The 26273-nt window shown below is 39.0% G+C and overlaps 3 protein-coding genes across 3 annotated transcripts; all 3 read right to left on the reverse strand.

Moving 5' to 3' along the window:
- Window positions 1-107: 107 nt before the first annotated feature.
- Window positions 108-10465, reverse strand: rars2 (arginyl-tRNA synthetase 2, mitochondrial). Its single transcript, XM_061746516.1, has 20 exons — window positions 10338-10465; window positions 10161-10234; window positions 9967-10072; window positions 6734-6817; window positions 6535-6635; window positions 6382-6437; window positions 5955-6038; window positions 5806-5882; window positions 5505-5663; window positions 5308-5414; window positions 4338-4433; window positions 4114-4174; window positions 3770-3846; window positions 3205-3329; window positions 2400-2467; window positions 2204-2313; window positions 715-810; window positions 536-610; window positions 383-446; window positions 108-210 (listed from the first exon to the last, which is right to left on the reverse strand). The coding sequence occupies exons 1-20, from the start codon at window positions 10371-10373 to the stop codon at window positions 124-126; spliced, it is 1743 nt and encodes a 580-aa protein (XP_061602500.1). The 5' UTR covers window positions 10374-10465; the 3' UTR covers window positions 108-123.
- A 1528-nt stretch (window positions 10466-11993) lies between these two features.
- On the reverse strand, window positions 11994-19299 carry akirin2 (akirin 2). Its single transcript, XM_061706915.1, has 5 exons — window positions 18801-19299; window positions 15816-15950; window positions 13914-14063; window positions 13744-13815; window positions 11994-12594 (listed from the first exon to the last, which is right to left on the reverse strand). Exons 1-5 carry the CDS (start codon window positions 18970-18972, stop codon window positions 12584-12586), a joined length of 540 nt encoding a protein of 179 aa, XP_061562899.1. The 5' UTR covers window positions 18973-19299; the 3' UTR covers window positions 11994-12583.
- A 2682-nt stretch (window positions 19300-21981) lies between these two features.
- cnr1 (cannabinoid receptor 1) lies at window positions 21982-26024 on the reverse strand. Its single transcript, XM_061707157.1, has 2 exons — window positions 25816-26024; window positions 21982-25056 (listed from the first exon to the last, which is right to left on the reverse strand). Exon 2 carries the CDS (start codon window positions 25009-25011, stop codon window positions 23602-23604), a length of 1410 nt encoding a protein of 469 aa, XP_061563141.1. The 5' UTR covers window positions 25012-25056; window positions 25816-26024; the 3' UTR covers window positions 21982-23601.
- Between the last annotated feature and the right edge of the window lie 249 nt (window positions 26025-26273).

Consider the following 26273-nt stretch of genomic DNA (forward strand, 5'->3'; position numbering starts at 1 on the left):
TTTTTCATTACATTGATGGGAGTTGAATTTAAAGGCAGATCATTTTATCTTGAAAGTATACAGTGTTGTATTTACAGCCACCTACAACAGAAGTAAATGCACTGAGGAAGGGTTGAAAAAAGTTCACATTTTATTAAGTGGTGTGATTCCCAGGATCCTCATCCCGTTGGCAAGGACTGAGCATGCTCCGCTGAATAATCGTAACCTTGCCTGTTGAGTCAGTGAATGAGAACACTCATTAAAAGGCATTTTATATACAGTATATAAACATATTTTAAAGACAATCCCCTTTACTTGTCTATGTAAAAGCTCCATGTCATTTAGTTGAAGTTGGCTGCGCTGTTACTACATGTCAAAGGAACAGATGAATGTTTCTGCTCACCTGTGCAACGTCATGTTGGCTTCCTTTCACGGGCAGCTCTCTGTGTGCTGACGCGATGAAGTGGCTGCAAGACATGGAATAAATGAAACAGACCCGTGTAAATGGTTCTCGTTATTAGGGGAGTCCTTTGGAGACTAACGCCGTGCTTCTTACCTCAACTTCAGTAAAAAGTTCACCAGGTGTTTGGGCTCCAGATCCTGGGCCGACTGATGCAACACCTCCTCATAACTAAAAACAATCACATCTTGTGAAGATGATGAAAAGCCAGCCGACTGTAAAATAAGCTTTTGTTCTCATAAACAATGTGCAGAGGAAAATAACAAACTTCTCACCGAAGGAGGTGCTGCAGGACGGAGATGCTCGTCTGCTCACCCAGAAGGGAGGGGTTGAACGTAGCCGCCGCCAGACCTTCATTCTTCCTCATTAGGCTGCAGAAACAGCACTACAGTTCACGTGTGGACTACCTGTGTTGCACATTCTCTTGGTTGGGTTTGGGGCTGGCCATTGGGTTTTAAATCATTCTTCAAGGGTGTGATGTCATTCTAATATAGCATTTCCATCAATCCATTTCCTGCTTTTCATCTGGGACTGATTCATCGAGGGCCACAATCAGAGCAAGTCCTCCCACTCGTCAGCAACCTGCTGGTTCTCACCTTATCCCAGCCACTAGTCAGCAATGCTTATTTCAGCTGTTTGTATTCACAGCCACTCTTTCAGTCACTCCCACATAGTTGACAACAGAGGACATCTGGTAAATAAACGACTTTTCCTTTCAGCTCACGTCTCTCCACCAACACAGACTCTTACTGACACTCAAAATAAGCTGCTCCATTTCATTGTGAACAAGACCTTGGAGGTCACGCTTGTCCCTGCTGGAGGTCTCTGTTCAATTAACCCAACATGATAACATCGTCTGCAAAAAATAAAAGATGCAATCCCATAGCAACCACTTTGGAGACCTGGCTGTGTCTGCGAAGGTCATGAACAGAGTCGCTGAGAAAGGCCGTCCTGGCTGAGCCCCAAAAACCCTCAAAAAGTGTGACTAGGTCTCTTTGGTTGAAAACACTTCTCCAAGTCCACAAAACACACGACGACTGCCTGAACAATCTCCCACACACATTCAGCATTACTGTGAGCAGTAATTCACCTTTAACCCATGGGCTGTCTTCGGGTCAAGGAAGGAAGAAGGGAAGGATGGAGGAAAGAAGGAAGGAAGGATGAAAGAAAAGAAGGAAGGAAGGGAGAAGGAAGGAAGGAAGGGAGAAGGAAGGAAGAAAGGAAGAAAAGAAGGAAGGAAGGGAGAAAAGAAAGAAGGGGAGAAGGGAAAAAAGAAGGAAGGAAGGAAGGAAGAAAGAAAAGCAGGAAGGAAGGGAGAAAAGAAGGAGGGAAGAGAGAAAAGAAGGAAGGAAGGAAGGAAGGGAGAAAAGAAGGAAGGGAGGAAGGGAGAAAAGAAGGAAGGAAGGAAGAAAAGAAGGAAGGAAAGAAGGGAGGAAGGAAGGAAGGAAGGAAGGGAGGGAAAAAATAAGGAAGGGAGGAAAGAAGGAAGGAAAGGAGAAAAGAAGGAAGGAAGGAAGGGAGGGAAAAAATAAGGAAGGAAGGGAGGAAAGAAGGAAGGAAAGGAGAAAAGAAGGATGGAAGGAAGGAAGGGAGAAAAGAGGAGAGAGCAGGAGGAAAGAAGGAAGGAGAATTAGGTCATTTTGACCTGAAAACAGCACAAGGGTTAAAGTGAAAAGGTAAAAGTGAAACACAAAATATCAAAAATGACAATGGCACCCTGGAACATCTACGGCAGCGTGATCATTTTAGTTAAGGCATGCACACCTGCAGAGTCGAGCGTGTGTGTACTGCAGGAAGACGCCGGTGTCACCCTGCGACTGCAGGATCCGCTCCCAGTCAAACTTATAATCTGAATGCAGGGAACCTTTAAAGTCCTGAAACAAAAGGAAAGACACTCTTTTTCAACTAAGTTTTGCAGACAAACCACACAAAGATGCTTTTCACATCTGTGATAACTTACCCGGACTATTAGTGCGCTGATTCCCACTTTCTCTGCCGTGTCGTCTGCGTCCTCCAGTTCCTTTGTGGCTGTGGAAAGAGAGAGCACTGATGCCACTTCTGGATCTAAACTGAAGTCCCCTGTCCCCACAACACGCACGGCTGCAGCTTAAGTGCATCATTAAAGAATGAAACAGATCATGTTGGTCGACACATTCCCACATTACTGTCTGCTATCACAACCACAGCAGTTATGATGAAGGAACGTCTAATTACGTCACACCCCCCAAGGATCCTGACCAGCAAATATTCACGTAGGAACTGTGGTGTTCATGAAATACATGTGATACATTCACAGAATATTAAAGTAGGAATGTCTGACGGAAGATTACAAACACTGTCTTTGCCACCTGACAACTACATTTGAGAAGCTAGACACGTCTTTCAGTAAACATTAACCTTTGTGGTTGTGTTTTATCACCAACATTCAAAGGAACAATCACCTTAAATGACTGCTGACAAACAAAATGCTCTTCCCGAGGAACAGAACGCGAGACAGCAAACTGATCACCATCCAGAAGGATTTTAATCTTGCAGCTGTGAGCACCTTATCCATTTAATTTAGGCATTTCATTTCACTGTGGATGTGGTGGACGTGCAGTTGGCTGGTGCAATCAGGGCATGGATTTGGGGCACAGTTCACCTCACTTTACGATAGGATTGAATTGTTACCGTACATACTGCACAGAAGCAGGATTCACACCATGCAGGATTACAAGTGCCACATGCTGAAAAAGTACTAAATCAACAGGACGGCTTGTGCTTACTGTTTGTCTGGCTCATGTTCTGGAGCGTCCTCGCCCGAACTTCGTCCAGAACATCCTCCAGAAACACCACGTCACCCGTCCTGGTCTTCATCCCCTGAACCAGACCGAAGGAGACGTGGCGACACCTGCAACCCACAGTTACGCCTTAAACAACAGCAGTATAACAGAAAAGTACTCAGGTACATGGATGATAAAGGCCAAAGAAGTTATTATTTAAGAATGATAACATTTGTGGAAAACTTTGCTGGTCCAACAACATGTACACTGGTTTTATTTGACGGATTAAAGGGGAGCCAGTATGACTGTTTTCTTGCTTTTAATACTTGAGAGAAGCCTGAACCTGTTTAAAAATAAAATGTAATTGACCATAATGGTCATGGTTTTAAGTTATATCATAAATTAAAATGCACATTTCCATTTTATACTATTATAATGAACTAAATAAACTCAATAAAAAAGGTACCGGTATATAATTAAAGGGCTAATTAAAAACTACCACTGACCAAATTCCAAAAGCTTCATAAAGGTTGTCATTGTTGCGGTGTGAAGATATAACTTCTATTACCCGTCAGCCCAGGAATGTCCCATAGCACGCAGGATCTGGAACAGCTGGGAGAAATGGTTCTCTTGACTTTTGTCTGTCTGGGGTGGAAAAAATGTTTTGCATATAACAGTCTTAGAGGAAAAAGCAAGAAATAAATGTGAAGCAACAATTATTTTGTGATGTCTTACTATCACTACTGCCCTCTTGACCAACCAACCAGTTATTTCCTCCATTAAAACATATAATACAAGACTGTCTTTCTGATACACAATATAAAACTGCTTTCTAATGTTTAGATGAGGCTGCAATAAAACTTGCAATGTAACTGTTTCTTGTGCAAATAGAGAGCTCACGAGAGTCCTTACCACATAAATCATTTCATCAAAACAGTACTTCTCCTTGCGGTCAATAGCTGCAGCGATATCTCTGAGACAGAAGATGCAAAACAAGTCATCACTGCAACACTGAGACGCTGCCGGCCAGCAGTGAAAGTCAGGCTTGAACATGTCTAGGATCTCTGATCCTGTGGACATAACAGCCTCCCACAGTTAACTGGTGCAGATGTCAAGTCCTCCTCGTAGACACTGACCTCGTGATGTAGAGGCTTGTGCCGTCACTGCGGAGTAGCGTACAGACGCTGCTCATGTCTCCATGAGGGGAGAGATCTACTACACCCGTCCCCTTTCTGTCAGGAGAAGAAGAAAAAAACACTCAATCGTTCATGTGTGTACATGCTGTAGGTTGTTGTTTTTTTTGTTTTTTTTTTGTACATTTCTTCTGCAGTTGGTTCCTACTTACATAAGTACATCTTTGCCCCCATATTCATTCAAACTTATACTTCAGACTTAACATTAATAGTAAAAATACTTATAGGGCTATTGCACACTACAGGGTGTAAAAATCTATATTTTTCTTCAAAATCATAGACTGTATCACACTTAGCTTAAATTAAATACTTACCTGCTGGACTCTACTGCCCTTATTTTTAACAGCTTGTGCTTTTTATTATTTTACTTCTTTTCTCATCATCTTATTCATAATTTTATTCAATCTTATTTGTTATTTACTGTCTAATTATGTCTTGCTGCTTTTAATGTCAATGTAAAGCACTTTGAATGACCTTGTGTTGAATTGTGCTATATAATATAAACTTGCCTTAGCTGGAATCAGAGTAGCATCATCCACTGTTTATATACACTCAGACAAAGTGACAACAAAGCACGTCATCTCTATGAATCAACATCTGCAGCTTCACATGATTTCTTCCAATCAAATACTCTTTTGGTTCAGCCTTGTTGTCTTTTATTAAAAAAAAAGAAAAGAAAAGAAAAGTAGACTCGTATGACAGCTAACGTTCAGAGTAGCAGTCAAACTATCACTTCTAATAAATTTAAGTACTGCATTAATGTTCCCAGTAATAAATGCAGGTTACTCATATTGCTCTAAAATAAAAGTCAACTTAACTAAATAAACTTTGCTCCCTGTTGTAATCTTCTTTCTGGTGTGAACACTACATTTTGTACAATCATCCATGTTTATGACTGACAGCTGTTACATACTCGGAGGTTTTCAACAGGCCTCGGCTCTGCAGCTGCCGCACCGCCTCCTGGGCTTGATCTTGGTGGAAGGACTCCCCGCTATAAACGTCAAAGTGGACCCCCAACCGCTGCAAGGGTTTGGAAACACACTCAGTCACGCTTTACAGCCAAGAACTGTTATTACTGCGCGTGTCCCCGAGCCATCTGACGGGCTGCACCTTGTAAACATGCCGATACTCCTTCACTGTGATCTCTCTGAACTGTTGCCATAACGACACAGCCTGGCTCTCATGCTGCTCCAGCTGTTTAAAGAAGACTCTTGCAGCTTGCTTTACATCCGGGTTGTGCTCAGCTTCCTTGTTTACTTGAACATAAACCTGCACAGGAGAAAAAAAAAAACAAGACAAAAGCCTTACAGACAAAACAAAGCTAAAACAATGGACATTTCATGACCTATACACATTAAATCTGCTAATAATGATAGAGCTCATGATAATCCAAGAGAAAAACCTTAATCACCTCAAACAAATGTTGTAAAGGATTCTCTTTTAATTTTTCCACACTTCCAAACTGTCCAAAACCGGCTCCCAGCAAACCTGAAAATTAATATGAGTTATAATATTCGCTCACGGAGCAAATCTCCAGCATGTTTTGTACAACTTGCTCACCAAACTGCATTCCCCAGTCTCCGAGGTAGTTCATCCGAATAACTTTGTTTCCAAGAGTCTCTTTCAGGTTAGCAATGAAGTTACCTGGAGACAGTTCAGGCAAAATGCTTAGTTTGCTTTTTGATTACTTACAAGCATTATAAGAACAAATAAAAAAATAAATAAATAAATAAATAAAATAAAAATTTCCCCCTCAAAGCCTGTGACCCTGTGAGACTGGATTTACAGCTGAGTCATAAATTACAAGCAAACCTTGATATTATGACCTGTCTGGATTATTACTCAGAGCTTATCTGATGGTGTCTAGAGACAACATCTGTTGTATTAGATGCTATACAAATAAAATTGATTTGAATTGAATTGAATTGGTGCAGCTCACATACATACTGATCTATAAATGCTTTGTGCTATTAGCTCCCAGACTCACCAATAATTGTAGATCGTAAGTGTCCAGCATGGAATTTTTTGGCAATATTTGGAGAACTGTAAAATTCAAACACATATATTTCTAATAGCATGTAAAAAATGAATGTATTTAAAAAAGAAAAAGAAAAAAGAGGGGATCTAAAACCAAGCTCACCTATACTCAACTAATGTTGTTCCTCTCTTCAGAGAGTCCAAAAGTTCACTATTTAACCCAAACTTGTCATCTTCTCCCTTTCCAAATGGCTCCAACAATTTCTAGAGCAGATACAACAGGAAGATTTTCATCATGGCACAAAGCAGTCCCGAGGTTTTCCTGCCACTGCGTCGCTGTGCGCGTGTGTACGCCCACAAACCTCTGCCAGGAGCTTGCGATTCACTTTAAAGTTGATCACTGCCTTTCCAGTAGTGATACCTTCCACCACGCTGTCCTCCTTCAGCTGAAAAACAGCACAGATATTACATGTTGAGATCAACAGCGACTAATCAAAATCTGCATTGACACACGCACCTCCATTGCAAAGTGGATTGCATGCAAAAAGAGACTTGGACATAAAAATAACTGAACAGTGGACACAGTAGTAAATCACAGGAACGGTGATCAGGATGAGTGGACTGGACACGTGTACAAACATACATGCTATCTGGACTGTGAAGGATGAAATTAGACAAATTGCTATGTGGTAAACTATGTATCTTACTGAATTCTGTTGTTGATGTGATCATGAATCTTACATAGAACGGGGCGGGACTTTGATAAGCGTCAGCTTCTCCCGTACCCTTTTCGTCATGTGCTGAGTATGCAATGTATAATGTTCTGGAGATGAAATGTGTCTATATAAACATGCCGAAATAAACGAAATAATAATAATAATGCCGGCTCTAATTTACACGAGCAAGCAACGGTTTAACGCTTAACATCAACAAAATACAGCATCTTGTTAAAATAAGGGAGCAACTGAGGTTTTAACTTATGACGATGAAAGTATTAATGATTCCAAACACTAAATATGTAGAGTAGTACTATCAGCTGGCGCAGTGTGAGAATCTGCCTTCTTTGAGCACGTTTTGTTGTGACTTTAATATTTTGGAAAATTTGACAAGAATTTGGAAAAAATTCAATCCACTTTGTTTTAAGTGGTTATGGAAAAAACAATAAAAAACCAACAAGCTCCTCCTCACCTATCTAAACCACTTTAAACAACCCAAATGTATTTTTGTGTCTCTCAGTGGTCATTTTGTGTGTCTTTACAGATATTTTGTAGCTGTTGCATGTTCAATACTTTGTGGTGGCTCTTCATCACTGAGTGGAGTTCCACAGGGGAGCTGTTTAGGACCATTATTATTCTCTATATTTATTAATGAATTGCCCTTTGTTGAAAGAAATCTAACATTGTTACATATGCGGATGATTCTACAATTTCTGCTACTGCTCCTTTAATAGGTGACTTGAATGACATATTGCAGGAGGATTTAAATGTAATAGCTGAATGGATAAGTTATAATAAATTAATTCTTAATGTTGGCAAAACAAAATCAATATTGCTTTGTTCTAAGTATCAATTTAAACCTGAACTAATACCGACATTGAATGTCAATAATATTTCCGTTGAACAGGTTTATGAGACAAAGGTGTTGGGTGTAATTTTAGATCATAATCTGTCATGGTACAAAGAAACTGATTATTATTTTTATCTTTAGATGTTAGGAGACAGGTTTTGAATGCTTTGGTTTTGTCGCAACTGGATTATTGTTTTGTAGTTTGGTCAAATACTTCAGTTAAGAATGTGAAGAATTTACAAGTGGCACGTTGTGCTCTATTATTTCCTTATAGATCTAAGGTGTCCAGCATGCGTAATAATCTAGGATGGTTATCTATAAGACAAAGGTCTATTTATACTTTGTTACATTTTCTGAGGAATATACTGGTGACACGATCTCTGAAACAACTGTATGACAGATACTATCATTTAGCTCACCATGGTTACAGAACAACAATCACATCAGAAAGGAGGTTCATACTACCGAGGGTGAGAACAGGTTTGATACAGAGAACAGTTTTCTACAGAGCCATGGTTGGCTGGAACTCTATACCAGTTCATATTTCTCATGTAAGCAGCAAAGATTGGTTTAAGATTCAGTTGAAACAATATCTTTTAAAATTTAATGAATTATGATTTGACATTTGGAAAGGAATAGAATGAAGTTTGAATAGAATTACAGGTAGTGTAAACCCTATCACAATAAAGGTGAAAAGTGGTCAAGAATTTTAAGATAAGATCATTTCAGGCAGGTATTGTTTATGATGGTGTTTTATTTGATTTCATTTCTATGTATTTATGTCTGAGAATGATGGTGATTTAGTTATCCTCTGGAAGAATAGCTAATGCTGTTGCTAATGGGGATCCTAAAGATAAGATTAGAAGATTAGAATACTTTATTTTCTGTCCCAATGGTGACAGAAATTCCTCTTTGACAGGGCTCACAAACACATTCACACACTCCCATCAAGACACATTACAATAGAAAACGAATAAATACATTAAAAATACATTAAAAAGAAAAAAAAACTGTAAGTATAAAATATAAAATAAGTTAGTTAGAATAAGTTAGAATAAGTTAGAACAGACATGACTAGTGCTTGTTAAAAGTGCAATGATCTATTTAATAGTGTTCAGAATGATTGTGGCAGATGGAATTAATGATTTTTTGTAAATGTTTTTCCGGGCCAGTGGAACATTATAACTTCTGCCTGACGGCAGTAGTTGAAATGAGTGGTGGAGGATGAGAGGATGAGAGGGGTCTTCTGTGATCAGAGTGGTCTTCCTGATCACAGAGCGGTTGTAGAGATCAGACAGGGGGGGGTGTTGTGATCTGCATATTTTGCTGGCCTGAGTTTATTATTCGGGAGAGTCTGGTTTTGTGTTTGGTGGTGAGTTAGTTGTACCAGAATGAAATGTTGAATGTAAGCATGGATTCAATGAGTGAACGGTAAACCAGAGTTAAAATGTCTTTGCTGATATTAAATGTCCTTAGATTCCTCAACAGGTGGAGGAGCTGTTGGGCCTTCTTGTAAATAAAGTCTGTATGCTGTGTGAAGGACAGGCAGGTGTCGACCTTAACACAAAAAATAGTGAATCTAGCCTCGAAAAATAATAGGGAAGACACAGAGAAACTTAAGTGGTATTTATAAAGGAAGTGATTGGGGAAAAAAGCTGCTAGGATAGCAAATGATCCTACTCACCCACTCTGCAGCGAGTTTAAATTACTTCCCTCAGGTAGACGGTACTGTGTACCAAAGGCTAACCGTAACATATTTAAAAACTCATTCATTCCCAACACCATTAAGGCTCTGAATGAGGGCACGTCTCTGTAGACCTGTCTTTTATGTACACGGCTTTGTTGTTCCTCCTTTTTTGCCACTAAGATGTTTTGCGTGTAAATGTTAAGTGTTTGTTGCTGTGTCATTTTACTGTTGTTTTTGTATTATGAGACAAATCTCCACTTGTGGAGCTTTCATGGTAATCTTGCATCTGTACAGAGTCTCACACTGATCTGCAGTACTGGATTTGTTGGTGGTAAATCTGACCTGAGATGCCAGGTGTTCCGTCTGCTGTTGAATGTCCCCGTGAGATGGTAAAACCCCATTTCCTCGTAAGGTGCCGAGTGAGAGTTTGAAGTCAGGGGATTCCTGCCTGAGGAGAACAAGATCAGGATCTTCAGAACATCATAAAGATAAAACTGACCAGTGACTTTGGGAGGTTCAACACAAACTGCCTTAACTGCTTTTTCAAGACAGTAATCGCTGTCAGAGCTGGTATAAACACATCTTCGGGCTGCTGCAGCGTCCTGCCAAGCTGTGCACCACAAACCACAAAAACAGAGAATTTCAGATTTCAGACGTGTTCTCAGTGGCAACACGTGTTTTATCTCACTGTTAAACACTCGTCGTGTCATTACTTTAGCTGCAATGGTTCTCCTGAAGAAGGAAGCCATGATTCCGCGACATGCAGGTAAAATATAACGTTTTAATTCCCATAAAACTAGGAGATGTTCCACACACACGACCCTTTCACATTGGCAGAAGTTTTGTATTTCCTGGTTTACAGCCACGCCTCCTCCGAGCTTGTCCAATCAGGAGCTTCGCTCTCAGATCACGTGACGTTCACAAAAGGGTTGTTCGATTTAACTCTCGGCTCCTCCCGAAGCGAAGACAACTTTACTGTTTATAACTTCAACTGACGCACAGCAGTTAACGACCCACCAAAATAAAAGCATACATCAGCATCGTTGGTTGCATGTGTTTACATCACAGTGAGAACTGTTTTTTATTTTTTACTTTAGTAAAGTAAGTTAATTTTCTTGGAGGAAGAAATTAGCATCAGATTAATTTTAGGTTGCACTCTGACTAATCTGGCCTCTTTTTTTCGCATTACTACATTACATTTTTGAAAAAAGAAAGTGGAAAAGCATTTCAGATGAATTCATTATCAAGAAATCCAAAAGGATGCAGTGGATTTTTAATTTATTTATTTGTTCATGTTTTGCAGCTAACTTTCATTTGATGATTGCATTCAATTAAATAAGATTATTTAATTAATGTCCAAGGGGAAATTATAGAACCCTTCCTTGTTGGTAAAAACAAATTACTTATTTTACTAGTTGTGTTTGCATTATACTTTTGCGCCAAAGAAAACGGAATATCTTTCTCTAAATTTGCGATAAACGTTGCACAGGTTGATGTTTGGTGTTTTTCAAATAACCTCAATTTTCTAACTCTTTCAATCTCATCCTGCCAAACTTCTCTTCAAAACAACGAAAAAGAAAATCTCAACATGAAGATGCACAAAAACAGCTTTAGTCTTTGACAAATTATTGCACCTGCCGCTACACTGTTGAAAAAATAGTCAGATGTCATCATGTAAATTATTATTCAGAGGTAAAGCATAATTATTAAGTAGTGTTAATAGTATTAGATTTCGATTACTTTTGATTGACCGGTGACACATCCAGAGACGTGGAAATCACCCAAGTGTTTCCATTTCACTTTTGGATAAAATGGATTATCAAATTGCCTGAAAATCACCTCCTGGAAGTTTTTATTAGAGCAGTTTCCATTACAGGATTTCTTTTTTTGACATTTGGGTTTTGCCTAAATCCGGGGTAATGGAAACACAACGAGACGCTCCTTTCCACAACAGCAGGAACTTTAATATTGATCCATCTCTCCGTAGGAAGGATTGGTGGAGGGAGGCCTAATCCAAAATTGTGCTCCTGCAGCCACGTCATGGTACTTGATTTGTCTTCTTTAGCACATTTAGTTCTTCTATCTTTAAGTGCTAGTGATCCCACCTTGTCACAAAAAAAAAGATACCTCATCTTCTTTGCTCAACTCAATCATCCTTTCTTCAAACAACCCAGATGTTGCCATTAGTTTGGCTTTAACGAAACGAGTGTTTTAAAGAGAAAAAAAAAATCTCTAACAATTATCAACTCTACAAATGACGGGAAACTTGGCTGATTGAAAAAACCTTTTTTTCTTTGAAGCAACTCTTAGCCGATTGATTTAATTTAAAAGCTTTCTTGTTTTGGAAAAGAAAACAAACCAAACAAATACTTGTGTAAAACATTTTATTCTCTTACTTGATTCAAAGCCCCTTTAAACCTTAGATAACATGTTGGTACACAGAACCAAACTCAAGCTGAAAAAAAAAAAATACAGTGTATACAAATATAATAAAAATAATCACTGTTACAGTTTATACAATGATTTAAAAAAAAAGCCAAGACAACTTTTCTGGATTCCAGTCTGAAAGATGCCTTCATTCACTCAAAGTCCAATCCCTTTTTCAAATAATACACACTGAAAAGCTGCGCAACTAACATCTTCTGTGAAACAAATCAGGACATAAAAAAAAGGGTAACATTTAAAGGCTGAGTGTGTGTGATGGCAGTCAGCCTTTTCTCAAGGCATTAGAGGAAAGCCAAACTAATAAACAGCAGTTAAGAGGCCACTGAGAGTCTCAAAGTCCTCTGACACGGCAGCAGCAAGCCATCCTAACCATGGGAGCAACAACTGATGCCACAAACTGATGCTTGAGGCAGCGAGTCCACAGAGGCAACACGGCACAGTTAGGAGAAAAGTCCAATCACTTAGTCCCTGGAGTTATCTGCAGCAAATGGTATTCCCCAAAATCAGAGGAGACTCAGGAAACATCTGTAGGACGACAAAGAAGAAAAGATATTTACACATTTCAGAAAAGATTACGCAGTGGGAGAAGTGGAGCAACTTCTCTCATAGGAGCACAACTTATTTAAGTTTACAGATCTTTTGAGACCTGTTCCTATCGAGGCAAATTAATTATTTGCTTTTATAAAACGCACTACAATATTCTTACTAATCCCAGCACATTATGGTCGTTTGTATTACACCGTCACAGTTTTCATCACTCGTTAACTGCTTTAAAGTTTTCCACAGACAGGTCAATACTTTCATTAATTTAGTGGCAATAATAGAAAAGAAACGTCTTCATTTTTCCTCCGGAACCGAAAGCAAAACCAGTAATATTGGAGCTCAAGACTTGCTAAAAAAAATAAATAAAAAAATCTTCCAAATAAAAATAAAGGAAATCATTTCAAGAAATCCTTATCATGATGGTTAATTATCTATTTTTTTAAACTTGGTAGTGCATTTCTTTTCAGAGTGTGCCCTCTACTGGCAACTCTTCGGTTTGTCTTATTTTGCTGCATTCGGGACATTTTTGAGCTGAAAACGGTTTTGAATTCTACAACACAGAGCAATAACTATCTTTCTTTGAGAAATTTCCCTACAATAAAAATCAGCTTTAAGAAAGCAATTGAAAAATAAGAAGAAAAAAAAAAAACACAAAACAAATGTGATGTGCTGTTTAGAGAACAGTTGCTCTGAGACAAGCCTTCCCTGATGTCCTAAATACGACAAACTAAAAACATGTAGATACTGTGCCGTTCATGCGGCCACACCAGTCTGGGTGAGGTGGAACAGTGTTTTGCGTTTTATAAAGTAAACAGGATAAATCTATTCTCACTATTGAAGGCTGAAAGGTTAAATTCAACAATTCTGAACTTTATTATATTATTATTAAAACACCGCATTGACTTAAGAATTTTAAGCATTCATAAAACAACACATGCATCACCAACTAATCCAGTCAGACCAACTGAAAGCTGGAAAATAAAACTCCTTGCCATCTACAGATTATGAACTGAAATCAGCACATGCTACAAAAACGCCTTCCATTCAATTTTAACAGCTAACAGTAGTGTTTGTAAACAACTCGGACCTCTAGAGAAACCACAAGTGTCTAGGAATTTTAAATATACTCACAACTAGCAGGCTGCTCTCCAAACCGTCGCATCAGTTGGTCATGTGTAAATTTGACGAATGCATCATATTGTTCTGTGAAGAAAAAAACCAAAAAATTATCATTCCACATGGATCAAACAAATTTAAATTTCTATAGTATTAAATAACTTTTAACATGCATATATTCTTACCAGCAAGTTTTGTGGTCAGTATCTCGTCATACTCCTCACGGATCTTTTCCTCTCGCTCCTTCAGTAGTCTCTCACAGATCATCCCAACCTGCCTGAGGGAAAATAACGGCTGCTCTTTCCTGGTAGGAGATGGGGCGGCTGAGGATGTGCCTAATAGGGAGCAAATAGTGTAGATAACAATATTTAAATATAACAATTGATACCCGATGACTTACTGCAGAGCACAATTACGCACCCTGACAGAGTCAGTCTCAATCGATCGGCCGCCCGATCGATCGGGCCTGATCACGGTATTTTCAAAACATCGGTATCGGCCAAAAAAGTATCGGGATATACCTAGTTATTATTGTTTTTAATATATATTAAATCGTTTTATATATCGTTGCATTTAACGTCACTTCCGGTCGGCGGCTAGAAGTGAAGAAGAAGTGAAACTAACATGGTTTACATGTTTGAATTGTGAAATTTTATATGTTCATGTTGCATTAAGCTGCTGCTATTCATTTCATGCCATTCAGAATGTTGCACTAAGGTTAAGCCAAAAAGCTTTTTTTCTTGTGTTTGTGAGTTTGACTGGATGTCAGTTAAATTTATTTATTTTTGTTATTGCACTATTCTGCACCTTTTGTTTTAGTTTACAATTTCATGTTTTTACATTTTGTGGCACCAGTGCTGATAAGCTTTGTTGAAATATATGTCAATGTTGTTCTCCAATGGACAATAAAAGAAACTTGGGATAATTTAGTTTTAGTCCTTTTTTTTTTCTTAATTCATTGCCAAAATGTATCTGATCCGGAAAAAGTATCGGAAATGTATCGGGAGCCAAAAAAAAGTGATCGGATCGGGAAAAATCGAGATTGGCAGATACTCAAACTCAAGTGATCGGGAGTTAAAAAATCCCGATCGGGACAACCCTATTTACAACTATATCAATAAATGAACACAAGCCTGAATGTTCTTGGAAGTGTTATGAAAGGCTTAATTTACTAACTGAACCAAAGAGAGAACAGCAACTCAGATTTCAGCACAAAGGTTTGCTTAATTCTAATTATAAAACTCTAGTAAAGTGTTGCTGTTTAGTCCAAAAACATATTTATCAGTGTGCTGGCGTCTGAGCAGAGGCGGTGCATCACGGTCAGTAATCCAGCCCAACATATGGACCTATGGTTTTTATCTTGTTCCTTTGCAGTGCAAAACAGGTTCTTACAGGGCTAGATAATCCTCCTCACAAGAGGACACTCCTGTCCCAACATGCAACTTGAGGCGACAAACATCCAAGTTCTCAATATCGCTGGGCTTTCTTCCTAATTTGATGCCAAGAAATTTTGGGAGAACATATGAAAACTGATCAAGCATCATGCTGTGAACGTGTGAAAAGCAAGTGATGGGCCAGGGCAGATTTTAAGTTTGAAGAAGAAATTTTTGCTCTCTGTCAACTGAAATATAAATACAAATTCATTAAAAAGGCCATTTTAATCTCTACTGAAAAACACATCCAAAGAATTGCATGCAACACTTGCTAAACCGACAGTGAATGTCAAGCCACCATATTTTATTGGAAACGCACCAGAATAAACAAAAGTGAAATGCTTTTCATTTTCTCTTCCTTTTCATTACTTTGCCAAAATAATGGGGATTCCCTGGAGTTGCTGCTTTTATCCATGATGGGCTTTTGAAATTCTAGTAATCACTCGTGGTGTAAAATCAAAACATCCTGCAAGTGAAAATGGCCAAAAAGAAAGCAATGTCATTCTGTAAGCGTGTATTATAACCAGCTCCAGGGCCACAATGATTCTTGTTCTAAAAACGTGGGATTTGTCAATATTATCCAACAGATTCAGTGGGGAGTTAATGTATTGTACGTCATAGTAGTAAATGTGATTATTACAACATGCAACCAACCTGGAAGCGGAGCTCCACTCTGAACGTTGTGCACATCCAGAGGACAGCAGCCGTCTGCCTGCTGGAAAGCGCTATCCAGATGTCGACGTTTCTGCAGACGCTTGTACTCCTGTTTTATATTGTGTAGAATTTGCTCTGAAACAGACAGCAAAACATTTTCTCTCATTATACTGCTCCCTTGAAATAAATCTGTGGACAGAAGGAAGTAATATTCTGAGTTAATCCAGGTATGTGGCTTTAGTGATGAATCCAGGTAAGATGATATTATATATTTTTAGATTTAAGCAAGATCATCGTCATACGACAGTCCATCAATCTAGTGACCTTAAAAAGTGTCCTATTACCACCATGGATCCCTAATGAAACCTAAAACGAATGCCGTAGTCACTACTATTACCTCACAAAATGAGGTGGATCTATAACAGGACGGTGATGTGGGGTTGCCAACCGTCCCTTGAAAAACGGAAGCGTCCCGTATTTATAAACTAAAGTACGCGTCTCGTATTGAGCTGAAAAGGGAAGCACTTTGTCCTGTATTACTTTGAGAGTCAAAAAATAGTCATAAAATGCCAATGGAAAATGGCATTGAGCTGTTGAGTTCATAAGTTATTTTTTTCTGTGTTACTACAACTGTAGCTACAGTCATGGCCTTTGAGGCACAATTATGTTTATAAGTTTTCTACAGACTTTCCTTTTGCACTTTTGTTATTGCACTAAAAATGTGCACTATTACAGAATGAATGTTCTTCTGCTTGCTTTCTATTGTTTTATATGAATTTATACAATTTTAAGTTAAGCAGGACAGGTTTCTGTTTAAGAAAGATACCTATTTTACTCAGTTCATTTTGTATAAAAGTGGATAATAATTTGTTTTCCATGTGTTCATGGCATTCAAAAATATGTGTCTAATTCAATTCAGGTACCCCACAGACCGTGAACCTCCTTTTTGCATCAATATTTGAAGCTTTTTTCTTCTTAACTCCCAATTCCATCACTATTTGAATATTCCCACAAGAAAGATCCTACGCAACCATCAAAATATTTCCATCAAAACATAAGTGAATGTAGATTTTTTTGAGGGATAGTTACTGTACAATTTAAGATTTATTCTTCCAATGTAAAGTTGCAACTTTACATTGGAAGATACTTATTTTATTCAGTTCATTTTGTATTAAAGTGAATTGCTGGTTAATAATTTGTTTTCCACATGTTCATGGCATTCAAAAATATGCATCTAATTCAATTCAGGTTCGAGTCAAATAGTTAAAAAATTGTTTCACTCAAAAAAAAGGGGCTAAAAATATTCACCACGCCAGGAAGGGTGAAGGCAATCGGGTTGAGGTGTCCCTTATTTATTTTCAGGGAGTTGGCAACCCTAGTGATATGTCATATTGATAAATATAGCCTCCATAAGAAAACACAGGTTGCATATAATGATTGTATGAGAATTTTAATGAGAAAACCACAGAGGAACAGTGCAAGTGAATTGTTCTGTAACATGGGAATTCATTCTTTTCATGCACTCCTGAGAAACTTGATGTACAGTTTTATGAGTCGTTTGGATGAGTCTCAAAACTCTATTATCAAACTGCTGGCTAACCCCGGGCTCAGTGCAACAAGATATCAGTCTCCGTTCTGGAGACACTGGTATGAATACTGTCTCTTGTTGTAGCTGTTTTTATGTATTTATGTTCTCTTAAGTGTTTTATGTGTCTGTATGTTTTTTAATGGACCTTGAAGTCTGCACAAATAAAGTTGATGATGAAAACACAACAATAGATAAGTGTTTCCAGTTTTTCTTTTGCACACATGTCCCTGTACATACGGACATAGTCCCACAGCTCAGCCTGTGGTGGGTGCAAATGCCTGAACTTATTTCACTTGAAGCCTTTCGCTCTTTTCAAAAAAAAAAAAAAAAACGGGAATCCTTTCGGCTGTGCCTGAGTTTTTAAACTACATGTGCCTGTGTTTTTACATTTTAAATTATTACTGAAGTTGTTGTTTTCTACATGTTACTGAAGGCAAGGCAAGTTTATTTATATAGCACAATTCAACACAAGGTAATTCAAAGTGCTTTACATTGACATTAAAAGCGGCAAGACATAATTAGACAGTAAATAACAAATAAGATTGTATAAAATTATGAATGAGATGATAAGAAAAGTAAAATAATAAAAAGCACAAGCTGTTAAAAATAAGGGCAGTAGAGTCCAGCAGGTAAGTATTTAATTTAAGAGAAGTTGTTGTTTTCTACATGTTACTGAAGTCACCACTATTGCACTTGTATTTGCTAAAACAGTTTGCACTCTCACTTTAATGTTTATTGTGTGATTGCTGTTATTTGTGTGTTATTTGTGGACGTGTGCTGCTGCCTTCCTGGGCCAGGTCAGCCTTGTAAAAGAGGTCTTGATCTCAATGGGTCTTTTATCTGGTTAAATAAAGGTGAAATAAAAAAATAAAAAAATGGGTGGTGGGCTATGGGTGCTAAGTCAGGGGTGGTGGGTGATGGGTGATGGGTGCTAAGTCAGGGGTGATGGGTGCTAAGTCAGGGGTGCTGGGTGATGGGTGCTAAGTCAGGGGTGCTGGGTGATGGGTGGTGGGTGATGGGTGCTAAGTCAGGGGTGATGGGTGCTAAGTCAGGGGTGATGGGTGATGGGTACTAAGTCAGGGGTGATGGGTGCTAAGTCAGGGGTGATGGGTGATGGGTGCTAAGTCAGGGGTGCTGGGTGATGGGTGCTAAGTCAGGGGTGATGGGTGATGGGTGCCAAGTCAGGGGTGATGGGTGATGGGTGGTGGGTGCTAAGTCAGGGGTGATGGGTGATGGGTGGTGGGTGCTAAGTCAGGGGTGCTGGGTGATGGGTGGTGGGTGATGGGTGCTAGGTCAGGGGTGATGGGTGGTGGGTGATGGATGATGGGTAATGGGTGTTAAGTCAGGGGTGGTGGGTGCTGGTCAGGGGTGATGGGTGATGGGTCAGGGGTCTGTACCTGTGCTGAGCCGGGACGACACCTGTCCGAAGGGCGACGGCTCCAGTCTCAGGTACTTCTGCGGGGAGCTGACCGGCGACAGCACCGGCGCACACCTCCTCCTCTTCGGGGAGGCCTGGCTCAGCAGCGGGTCGAAATCCAGAGTCCTCTTCAGAGTAGCCCCGCAAGCCATTGAGCTTTAGTTTCTCCCAAAATGTGCGCAAATGGAAACCTTTGTGTTGCTGGGTGGCGAGAGAAGTCGCTCCCTTTGGGCCCCGTGTTGCTAAGAGGCTAACGAGGGTTAGCGGTGCCGGCTGAAGAACGATACTCACTTTCGTCCTCTCTTATCGTCTTCTGCGGATAAATCTTACCAAGGATACGTCGAATACTATATCAATAAATGATATAGGGAAAATAAGTTCGAATAAACGCAATATGGAATCGGATGATGGCTGATTTTACCAAATAAGTCCGAGACTTGAACTGCATTACTCCTGATTAACTTCCCTTATGTTCGCTGTTATCTGATGGGTGTTGCGCATGCGCAGAAAGGGTAGTCTTAACTGGTATTTGTAGTTTCGCTGTGCATTGCTGTGTATTGTTTTCATTCATTTAAAAACTACATTACCCGAAGACTTAGAAAAATGCTTCTCTTTTTGAATTTGTTTTGGTCTGCTAACAAAACCACCCAATCCTCGACTAAGTTTCTTTTTCATATTAAAATATTGGATAAAAAAACGTATACTTTATGAAAGATACTTTACATTTATAAAGAATAATTCCTGTATATATTTTAGGCTATGTGCTCTAAAGCCAAAACTAAAAACAAATGTTAGATATGAAGTGAAAGAATTCACCATGAAACGTACCTATTTTACATATAAGACATAAGATAATACAAGATAAAATTATACAGAATAAAAACCTAAACATGGAGCTTACCTTTAAGTATCATACATCTAAAAGGGGGGAGAGATTGTAACACTGTTCAATGTTATTTCTCAATAGGAGTTTTGTGTAACAATCTATGAAGTACTGACTTCAGAGCCATGATCCTAAATAAAGAGCTTGTACCTGGTAAGAAAAAAAATAGTATTGATTAAATTGAAATTAAAAAAAAAACATTTGGTGTCCGAATGGGTCTCTATAATTGTTGTACTATATTTCTGTGTACTACTTGAAGGTTTTAAGAGAGAAATTATGTTACAAAGAAATATGAGTAATAAACAGAAACCCTTACAGAGTTAGACTTGAGTTCTCATTTTCAAAGCTTATTGTAGCTGAAAAAGCTCAACAGACTCCCGATTTGATGATGTCTCCCTGAATAGTTTATATGCACACACATCAAAAGGTTGAGACATACCCCACCTATCTCTGCCACTACCTCAACCAAATCAAACATATTGTGACGTGTACACTTTTGTGGAATTAATGCTTCCAGGAATCCTTTTGAGGGTAGGCAATGAATAAGCTTTGCTTCAGCCTACACCTTTTTCGGTCTAGATGTTATTTGTATATTGGAAACTTTTTTGTAATGTTTCTTTGAACAGTGTATTTTCAGTGTTTTCTTGTTGTCATTTTTATTTTTGTGATTTTTGTGATGTCATGACCGAAATAAACTAAACTAAACTAAAAGAAAAAAAAATTCCAGTGTACAGCTAAATAATAACAAAATCTGAGTGACACTCTCTGGAATGTACTAAATTAACAAGTTATCAAATATTTTCTAATTTGATTGTTTGGTTTTTGAAAAGTAAAGAAAATGTATGCAGCTTTGTCACTATATAAAACAAAGAAACTCTTATTACAATTATGAACTTGAATTTTGAAGTTTCTGGTTATTTGAATGCACTTTACAAGATGCTTGGTTTTATTTTCTGTGTGTGACAGCTGAATTGACAGCTTATAGTCTACACCCTCTTCAATTAGTCATTTATGTATTTATTTGTGGTTTGTTTTCAAGTGTACACCCAGCCGTGCTGAGAAGTGGCATTGACATTTTTTTGATTTGATTTGATTTATTTTATTTTTGTACATGTAAAATATATTATTATTATTATTATTATTATTATTATTATTATTATTATTATTATTATTATTATTATTATTATTATTATTATTATTATTATTATTATATATTACTATTATATTATATTATTATTATAATTATACTCACACACATACCTATACATACATACATACACACACATAGTTGAATATTTCTATATATTTGTACACACATGGCCATATAAATATTTATATAAATATACTTATATACACTATACTGTCTCTATTAAATGCATCTGCTCTATATCCATGTATATATCTACTTACACACACACACACACACACACACACACACACACACACACACACACACACACACACACACACACACACACACACACACACACACACACACACACACACACACACACACACACACACACACACACATATATATAAACCCATACATACCTACATATATATACATACATATATATACCTATATATACACATGCATACATACACATATAATTAGCTTCCCATTTCTGTACATAAATATAAACAAATTTACCCATTCACCCATGGTGTTATCTGCAGGCCCCTAAAAGCCGCTAAACCCCTTCCTCTTTGTACCTCGTGAAAATCATGTTTTTATATTTGTTTTTAAACTGGTTAATGTTTGGACATTGTTTTAATTCTGAATCCATTCTGTTCCATAGTTTAACTCCACTGACTGATATAGAAAATCGTTTCATTGTTGTTCGTGTTCTGCAAGTCTTAAAATTTAGAGAACCCCTTTAGTATACCTCCCCTCACTGTCATAAAACATTTCCTGTAAGTGAGATGGTAAGTTGTTCCTAGCTTTATACATGAATTGTGCAAAATAAAATTAAAAACAATTTGAATATGAGTAAGCAAAAGATGAGGCTGTTGTAGTCGATGTTTATTTGTCATTTTTATGTTGGTGACTGACAAGTAGAAACCATGCAGGAGTTTGTCCACAAAAAAGGTGGCTGCTGTTGTAATTCTTTTTTGTACCACAAGGGGGCATTGAAACATCACTGATGGCTTCGTAGGACCTTCAGCCCGAGGTTTGGCTTCACCTGGGAGTATCACGTGCCCTTTTTGCCCTAAACGTGTTGTGTCCTCAAGTTTGCCACCATCAATAAACCAACCAAAGAAATGCAGGCAAAAATGACACCAACTGCAACTTTATTCAAATGTTGAAAACAACAATACTAAAAACACTTGACTGATTGGGATTTTTATGTCATAATTCCTCATTATGCCACCAATGCACAGAAGCCACTTGACAATTGACATTTTGATCTTCAATACTTAAAACTACAACAGGCAGCGAAGCATACTGATAAACGGCTGTCTGCATAACTTCACATCAAGATAAATGTCTATAGAGCATTTGTGCCATAAGATTTCTAGATTTAAAGTACTACATCACCTATTGGAAAAAATCACATCCTCTCAACTTGTTTTAGCTCATTTCTCCGCTCACACATAATTTGTACACACAAACCTCCATTAAAGGTACCAGCTGTTGAAAAGAGCTTTGTTTTTTGTTTGTTATGAGCAGTAAAAATTACCAGCAAACATATTTTCATTCAATGTTACGCCAAAAGTACTGCACTAGCCCTGCGCATGGGTTCCTTTTTTTTTCAAATAATGTACTGATACAATAGTATAGCACTGAAACAAGCCACTGCAATGATCCAAAGGCTTTGGGGTTGGAAAGAGATTACAGAGTCACAAGGTATCACACACACACACACACACACACACACACACACACACACACACACACACACGCACACACACAAGGCTGAATCCAGTAAAATCACACCTCTGATGAAAGCAGCTGTAGTCTGAGACCACTGTAGCCTCCTGCAGTAGTGACCAGCACACTGCATCCATATTCAGGTTTGATCCGTCTTAGCCTGGTGCTAAAGTTGTCTTGGCTGTATGGTTGATTGACTCGATACAAACACTTTGCAAGAAAACACTGTACAGTTGTTAAGTATACGACAGAATAAAGATGTTACCCAGCAGAAGTAACCGCTCGTCAGCGAGAAACACCACTCTGCCAAAGTAAATGTTTTTTCAGTTTTTACAAACCAAAAACCTGTGAGTCCATCAACTCTGTCTAACCAGTTCATTTTTTCCACTTTTTGTTTTCTTGGTCTTCTCGATCCGCCATTTCTTTAAAAAAAACTATTCACACATTTGCCACTCACTGAGTGTTGTCAGAAAACACACAAAAGTTACATGTTTCATGACATCATTTTTCCATCTACTCAGAAATGTTCATATGCAACATAAAGACTGCAGAAGGTCATGGCGCAATGATTTGTTATACTTATGGCGCAAGACACATGTTAAATTCTAAATGACAATGTAAAACGTCTCTACTTAAAAATGTCAGTAGCCCCTTATCCCGTAAATGAAGATATATTGATTTCAAAACCTGAATTCACAGTACAAAAATATAATATGCCTTCGCTAATTGAGTATCATGAAGTCTATGGCAAACAGCAGACTTATGATAGTCTTTTATGATCCTCTCCAATATCGAGTCCTTTTTTTTCATGAGTTTGCAAAATCATTTGGCACTTTGGCACACTATGTACTTATACACAAACATAAGATCATGGAACCACTAAAGTGTCTATGTGAGGATGTGAATCAACACGTTCAGGAGAGGATTTTGTCTCCAATGGCTAATCTTTGCTTTTTTTGTGTGTGTGCGTGTAATGACGTTTGGGGAGGAGAACATTTACACATTTTTCACCGTGACGGCCAATTAGACAGCTTCGGCTGACGTTTCAGTTGACACCGACATTGTTACTTTGGCTATTTTCACAGTGGTCTTCACGCAGCTCTCTGCAGCCCTGTTGGCAGAAATGTTGGTATTTCTGTTCTGGCAGTCTGACTCGAGGCTATTGTCCAACTGCTGGGCAGTGCTCCTGCAGGCGGTGCAGGAGCTGAGGAAGGCGTGCCTCAGATCCTTGCTCCTCAAGGCGTAGATGATGGGGTTGACGGTGGAGTTAAGCAGGCAGAGCATGGTGCTGAATGCAAACACCGTCTTGATGTCATCGTCCATCCTCCAGAAAAGGTCGTAGACCATGATGGCGAGCACTGGGCCCCAGCAGATGACCAGCACCACCAGGATAAGCACCAGGGTCTTGGCCAGACGGATGTCCATGCGTGTTTGCTCAGGGCGAGTGGTCTGCACTTTAGTCCCATCTGCTGTGTAGACGACAAGGCTCTTCTGAGAGGCACGGTTCATCATGCGCACAGCATGGTGGTGTGCTTTCCACAGGATGTATATGTAGGCGTAGATGATGAACAGGACCAGCACGCTGGTCACACCAATCCAGAACATCAGGTAGTTCTCATCGATGAGGGGGAATATGTCTGAGCAAATAGAATTGAGGCGTTTACAGTTCCAGCCCAGCAGAGGTAGCACTGCAATGACGATGGAAATGGTCCACATCATACAGAAGGCTATGACCGCCTTGGTCCGAGTCACGATGCGCCTGTAGGCAAGAGGCTTGTGGATGGAGATGTAGCGGTCGATAGCAGTGAGGAAAAGGCTCCCGACTGATGCCGTGAATGACGCTGTGACTCCACCCAGCTTGAAGAGAAAAACGTTGGGGCTGTCCTTCCTGTGGAAAACATGGAAGTCCAAAAAGCTGTAGACAAAGATGACGCTGCCCAGCAGGTCAGCCACGGCGAGGCTGCCAATGAAGTGGTAAGATGGCCGACAGCGCAGGGTGCGGGACTGAAAGATGACGCAGAGCACCGCCAGGTTCTCCAGCACCGTGAAGGTCCCCAGAGTCAGAGACATCACGGCCACAGCCAGCTGCTGGCTGGGAGTTAGGATCATGAAACACTCCATGTCCATAAAGTTCTCCCCACATTGTATGGTGTTAGTCTCATCTCTGAACGTGCTCCTGTTGCCGAACAAGTCTGTGGCATTGGTGGGGAAGATAGGAATGCCCTTGAAGATGAGCTCTTCCTCTGGAGGGACTTTGTTGGGGAAGGAGTTGCTGCGGAAAGCAGATAAGGGCTTCTGCATGGAGAAGCTGCCCTTAAAGTCTCCATCATTGATGGCGTCGTCGTAGTTGGCATCATTGGATCCCAGATACTGCAGACCAGATGTAATAGTCCGGAAGGTGGTGTCCGCCACCCCATCCAGCACAGATTTCATGGCTGCGTCTGAAGTTATTACTGCAGTCTAAGATGCCAGGACAACCTACAAATTGATAACAAACATTTCAGATACATTTCTGAAAAGCTTTAAAACCTTGAGCAGAATCTTGTGCATGTAATATGATTTGGTATGCGTGCAGCAATGCAGTTTTTGAGTCCACACCTCAGTTACAGAAATTCCATTAACAGGGGTAAGCTTCCCACAATTTTAATGTTACTTCAATATCTGAAAGAAATAAACTGCATTTCTAATTCAGACCTATTTCCCTGCACATTCATTGCATTTATGATAAACCATGAAGCACATTGTGTTTTTAAAAGCCAATGTACTTAGATTCGGTAATAATCAGCAGTTCTGCACATGACAAACGTTTTCCAAATTAGGTTTTTACTTTTGAAAAAGAGCAAACCCTCAATTTAACATAAAGGAGGAAAAATGAGGGCAAAATGTCTTCTGCTTTTCTCTCTGAGATTTATAAAAATTAAAATAAAAAGTTAAGCAGATAATACAACATAATAGCCTCAAAACCAATCAAATATAATTCACTACAGCACTTAGAACGGACCGTATGTTGTATAAACAATACATGTTATAATGGAGAGAGTGGAACATAGAGGAACAATGAGGGTGTATGAAAAGTCTGATAACCGTGCGGATGTAGATCTAATTCTGCGCACAAAATCACATAAACCAAAAAACAAATAGAACAAGCTATTTTACTGCTCTGACAACAACGCAAAGTATTAAAACATTAATTTTAAACCTGTTTATAGATTTAAGAAAGAAATGCTTAATTTTTACCTTACATAATGTTTCCAGAGCGCGGAATCGCCCTTTATCGCCGCGCGTAAATCCAATTCAGAAGCGCATCATCCAACCGACACAAATTTTACATTTAAGGAAAAACAACCGACGTGGTAGATTAGAGCCAAATCACTTTTATGAGGAGTATATTTTCTTTCAAATGTCCTATAAGTGAAAGTTTTTCTCTGTTCTCCTGTTCTCCTGTGGAAGTGCGCTCCTTCTCCGTGGATACAGGTTGCTGCTTCTGCTCCTTCAGCGTCTCCACAGTTTGTTTCTCCGCGTCTTCACTTATGAAGCCTCTCCGAGCCCCGTCACGTGTGTCACATAAGCTGTGTCTGCCCAACCCATGAAACTGTCAAATGCGGCGCATACGAACAATGAAAAGACACTGCAAAGGCTCAAGAAAAGGATTTGATCGGAATAGTTGTAATTGCAACACGGAAAAAGCAATGGCC

Source organism: Cololabis saira, chromosome 18 (genome assembly GCF_033807715.1).
Source record: "Cololabis saira isolate AMF1-May2022 chromosome 18, fColSai1.1, whole genome shotgun sequence".
Classification (NCBI taxonomy): domain Eukaryota; kingdom Metazoa; phylum Chordata; class Actinopteri; order Beloniformes; family Belonidae; genus Cololabis; species Cololabis saira.

Bases quoted from the DNA above. Each gene is read 5' to 3' on its own strand.
- rars2 (XM_061746516.1), bottom strand. From the start codon at position 10,373: ATGGCTTCCTTCTTCAGGAGAACCATTGCAGCTAAA. The intron at 6,636-6,733 runs GTTTGTGGGCGT...TATCTGCTCTAG, and splicing joins ATCGCAAGCTCCTGGCAGAG to AAATTGTTGGAGCCATTTGG. The intron at 211-382 runs GTGAGCAGAAAC...CTGACTCAACAG, and splicing joins GCCAACATGACGTTGCACAG to GCAAGGTTACGATTATTCAG.
- akirin2 (XM_061706915.1), bottom strand. From the start codon at position 18,972: ATGGCTTGCGGGGCTACTCTGAAGAGGACTCTGGATTTCGACCCGCTG. The intron at 14,064-15,815 runs GTTGGTTGCATG...GCTCCCTATTAG, and splicing joins GAGTGGAGCTCCGCTTCCAG to GCACATCCTCAGCCGCCCCA. The intron at 13,816-13,913 runs GTAAGAATATAT...TTTTCTTCACAG, and splicing joins ACTGACCACAAAACTTGCTG to AACAATATGATGCATTCGTC.
- cnr1 (XM_061707157.1), bottom strand. From the start codon at position 25,011: ATGAAATCTGTGCTGGATGGGGTGGCGGACACCACCTTCCGGACTATT.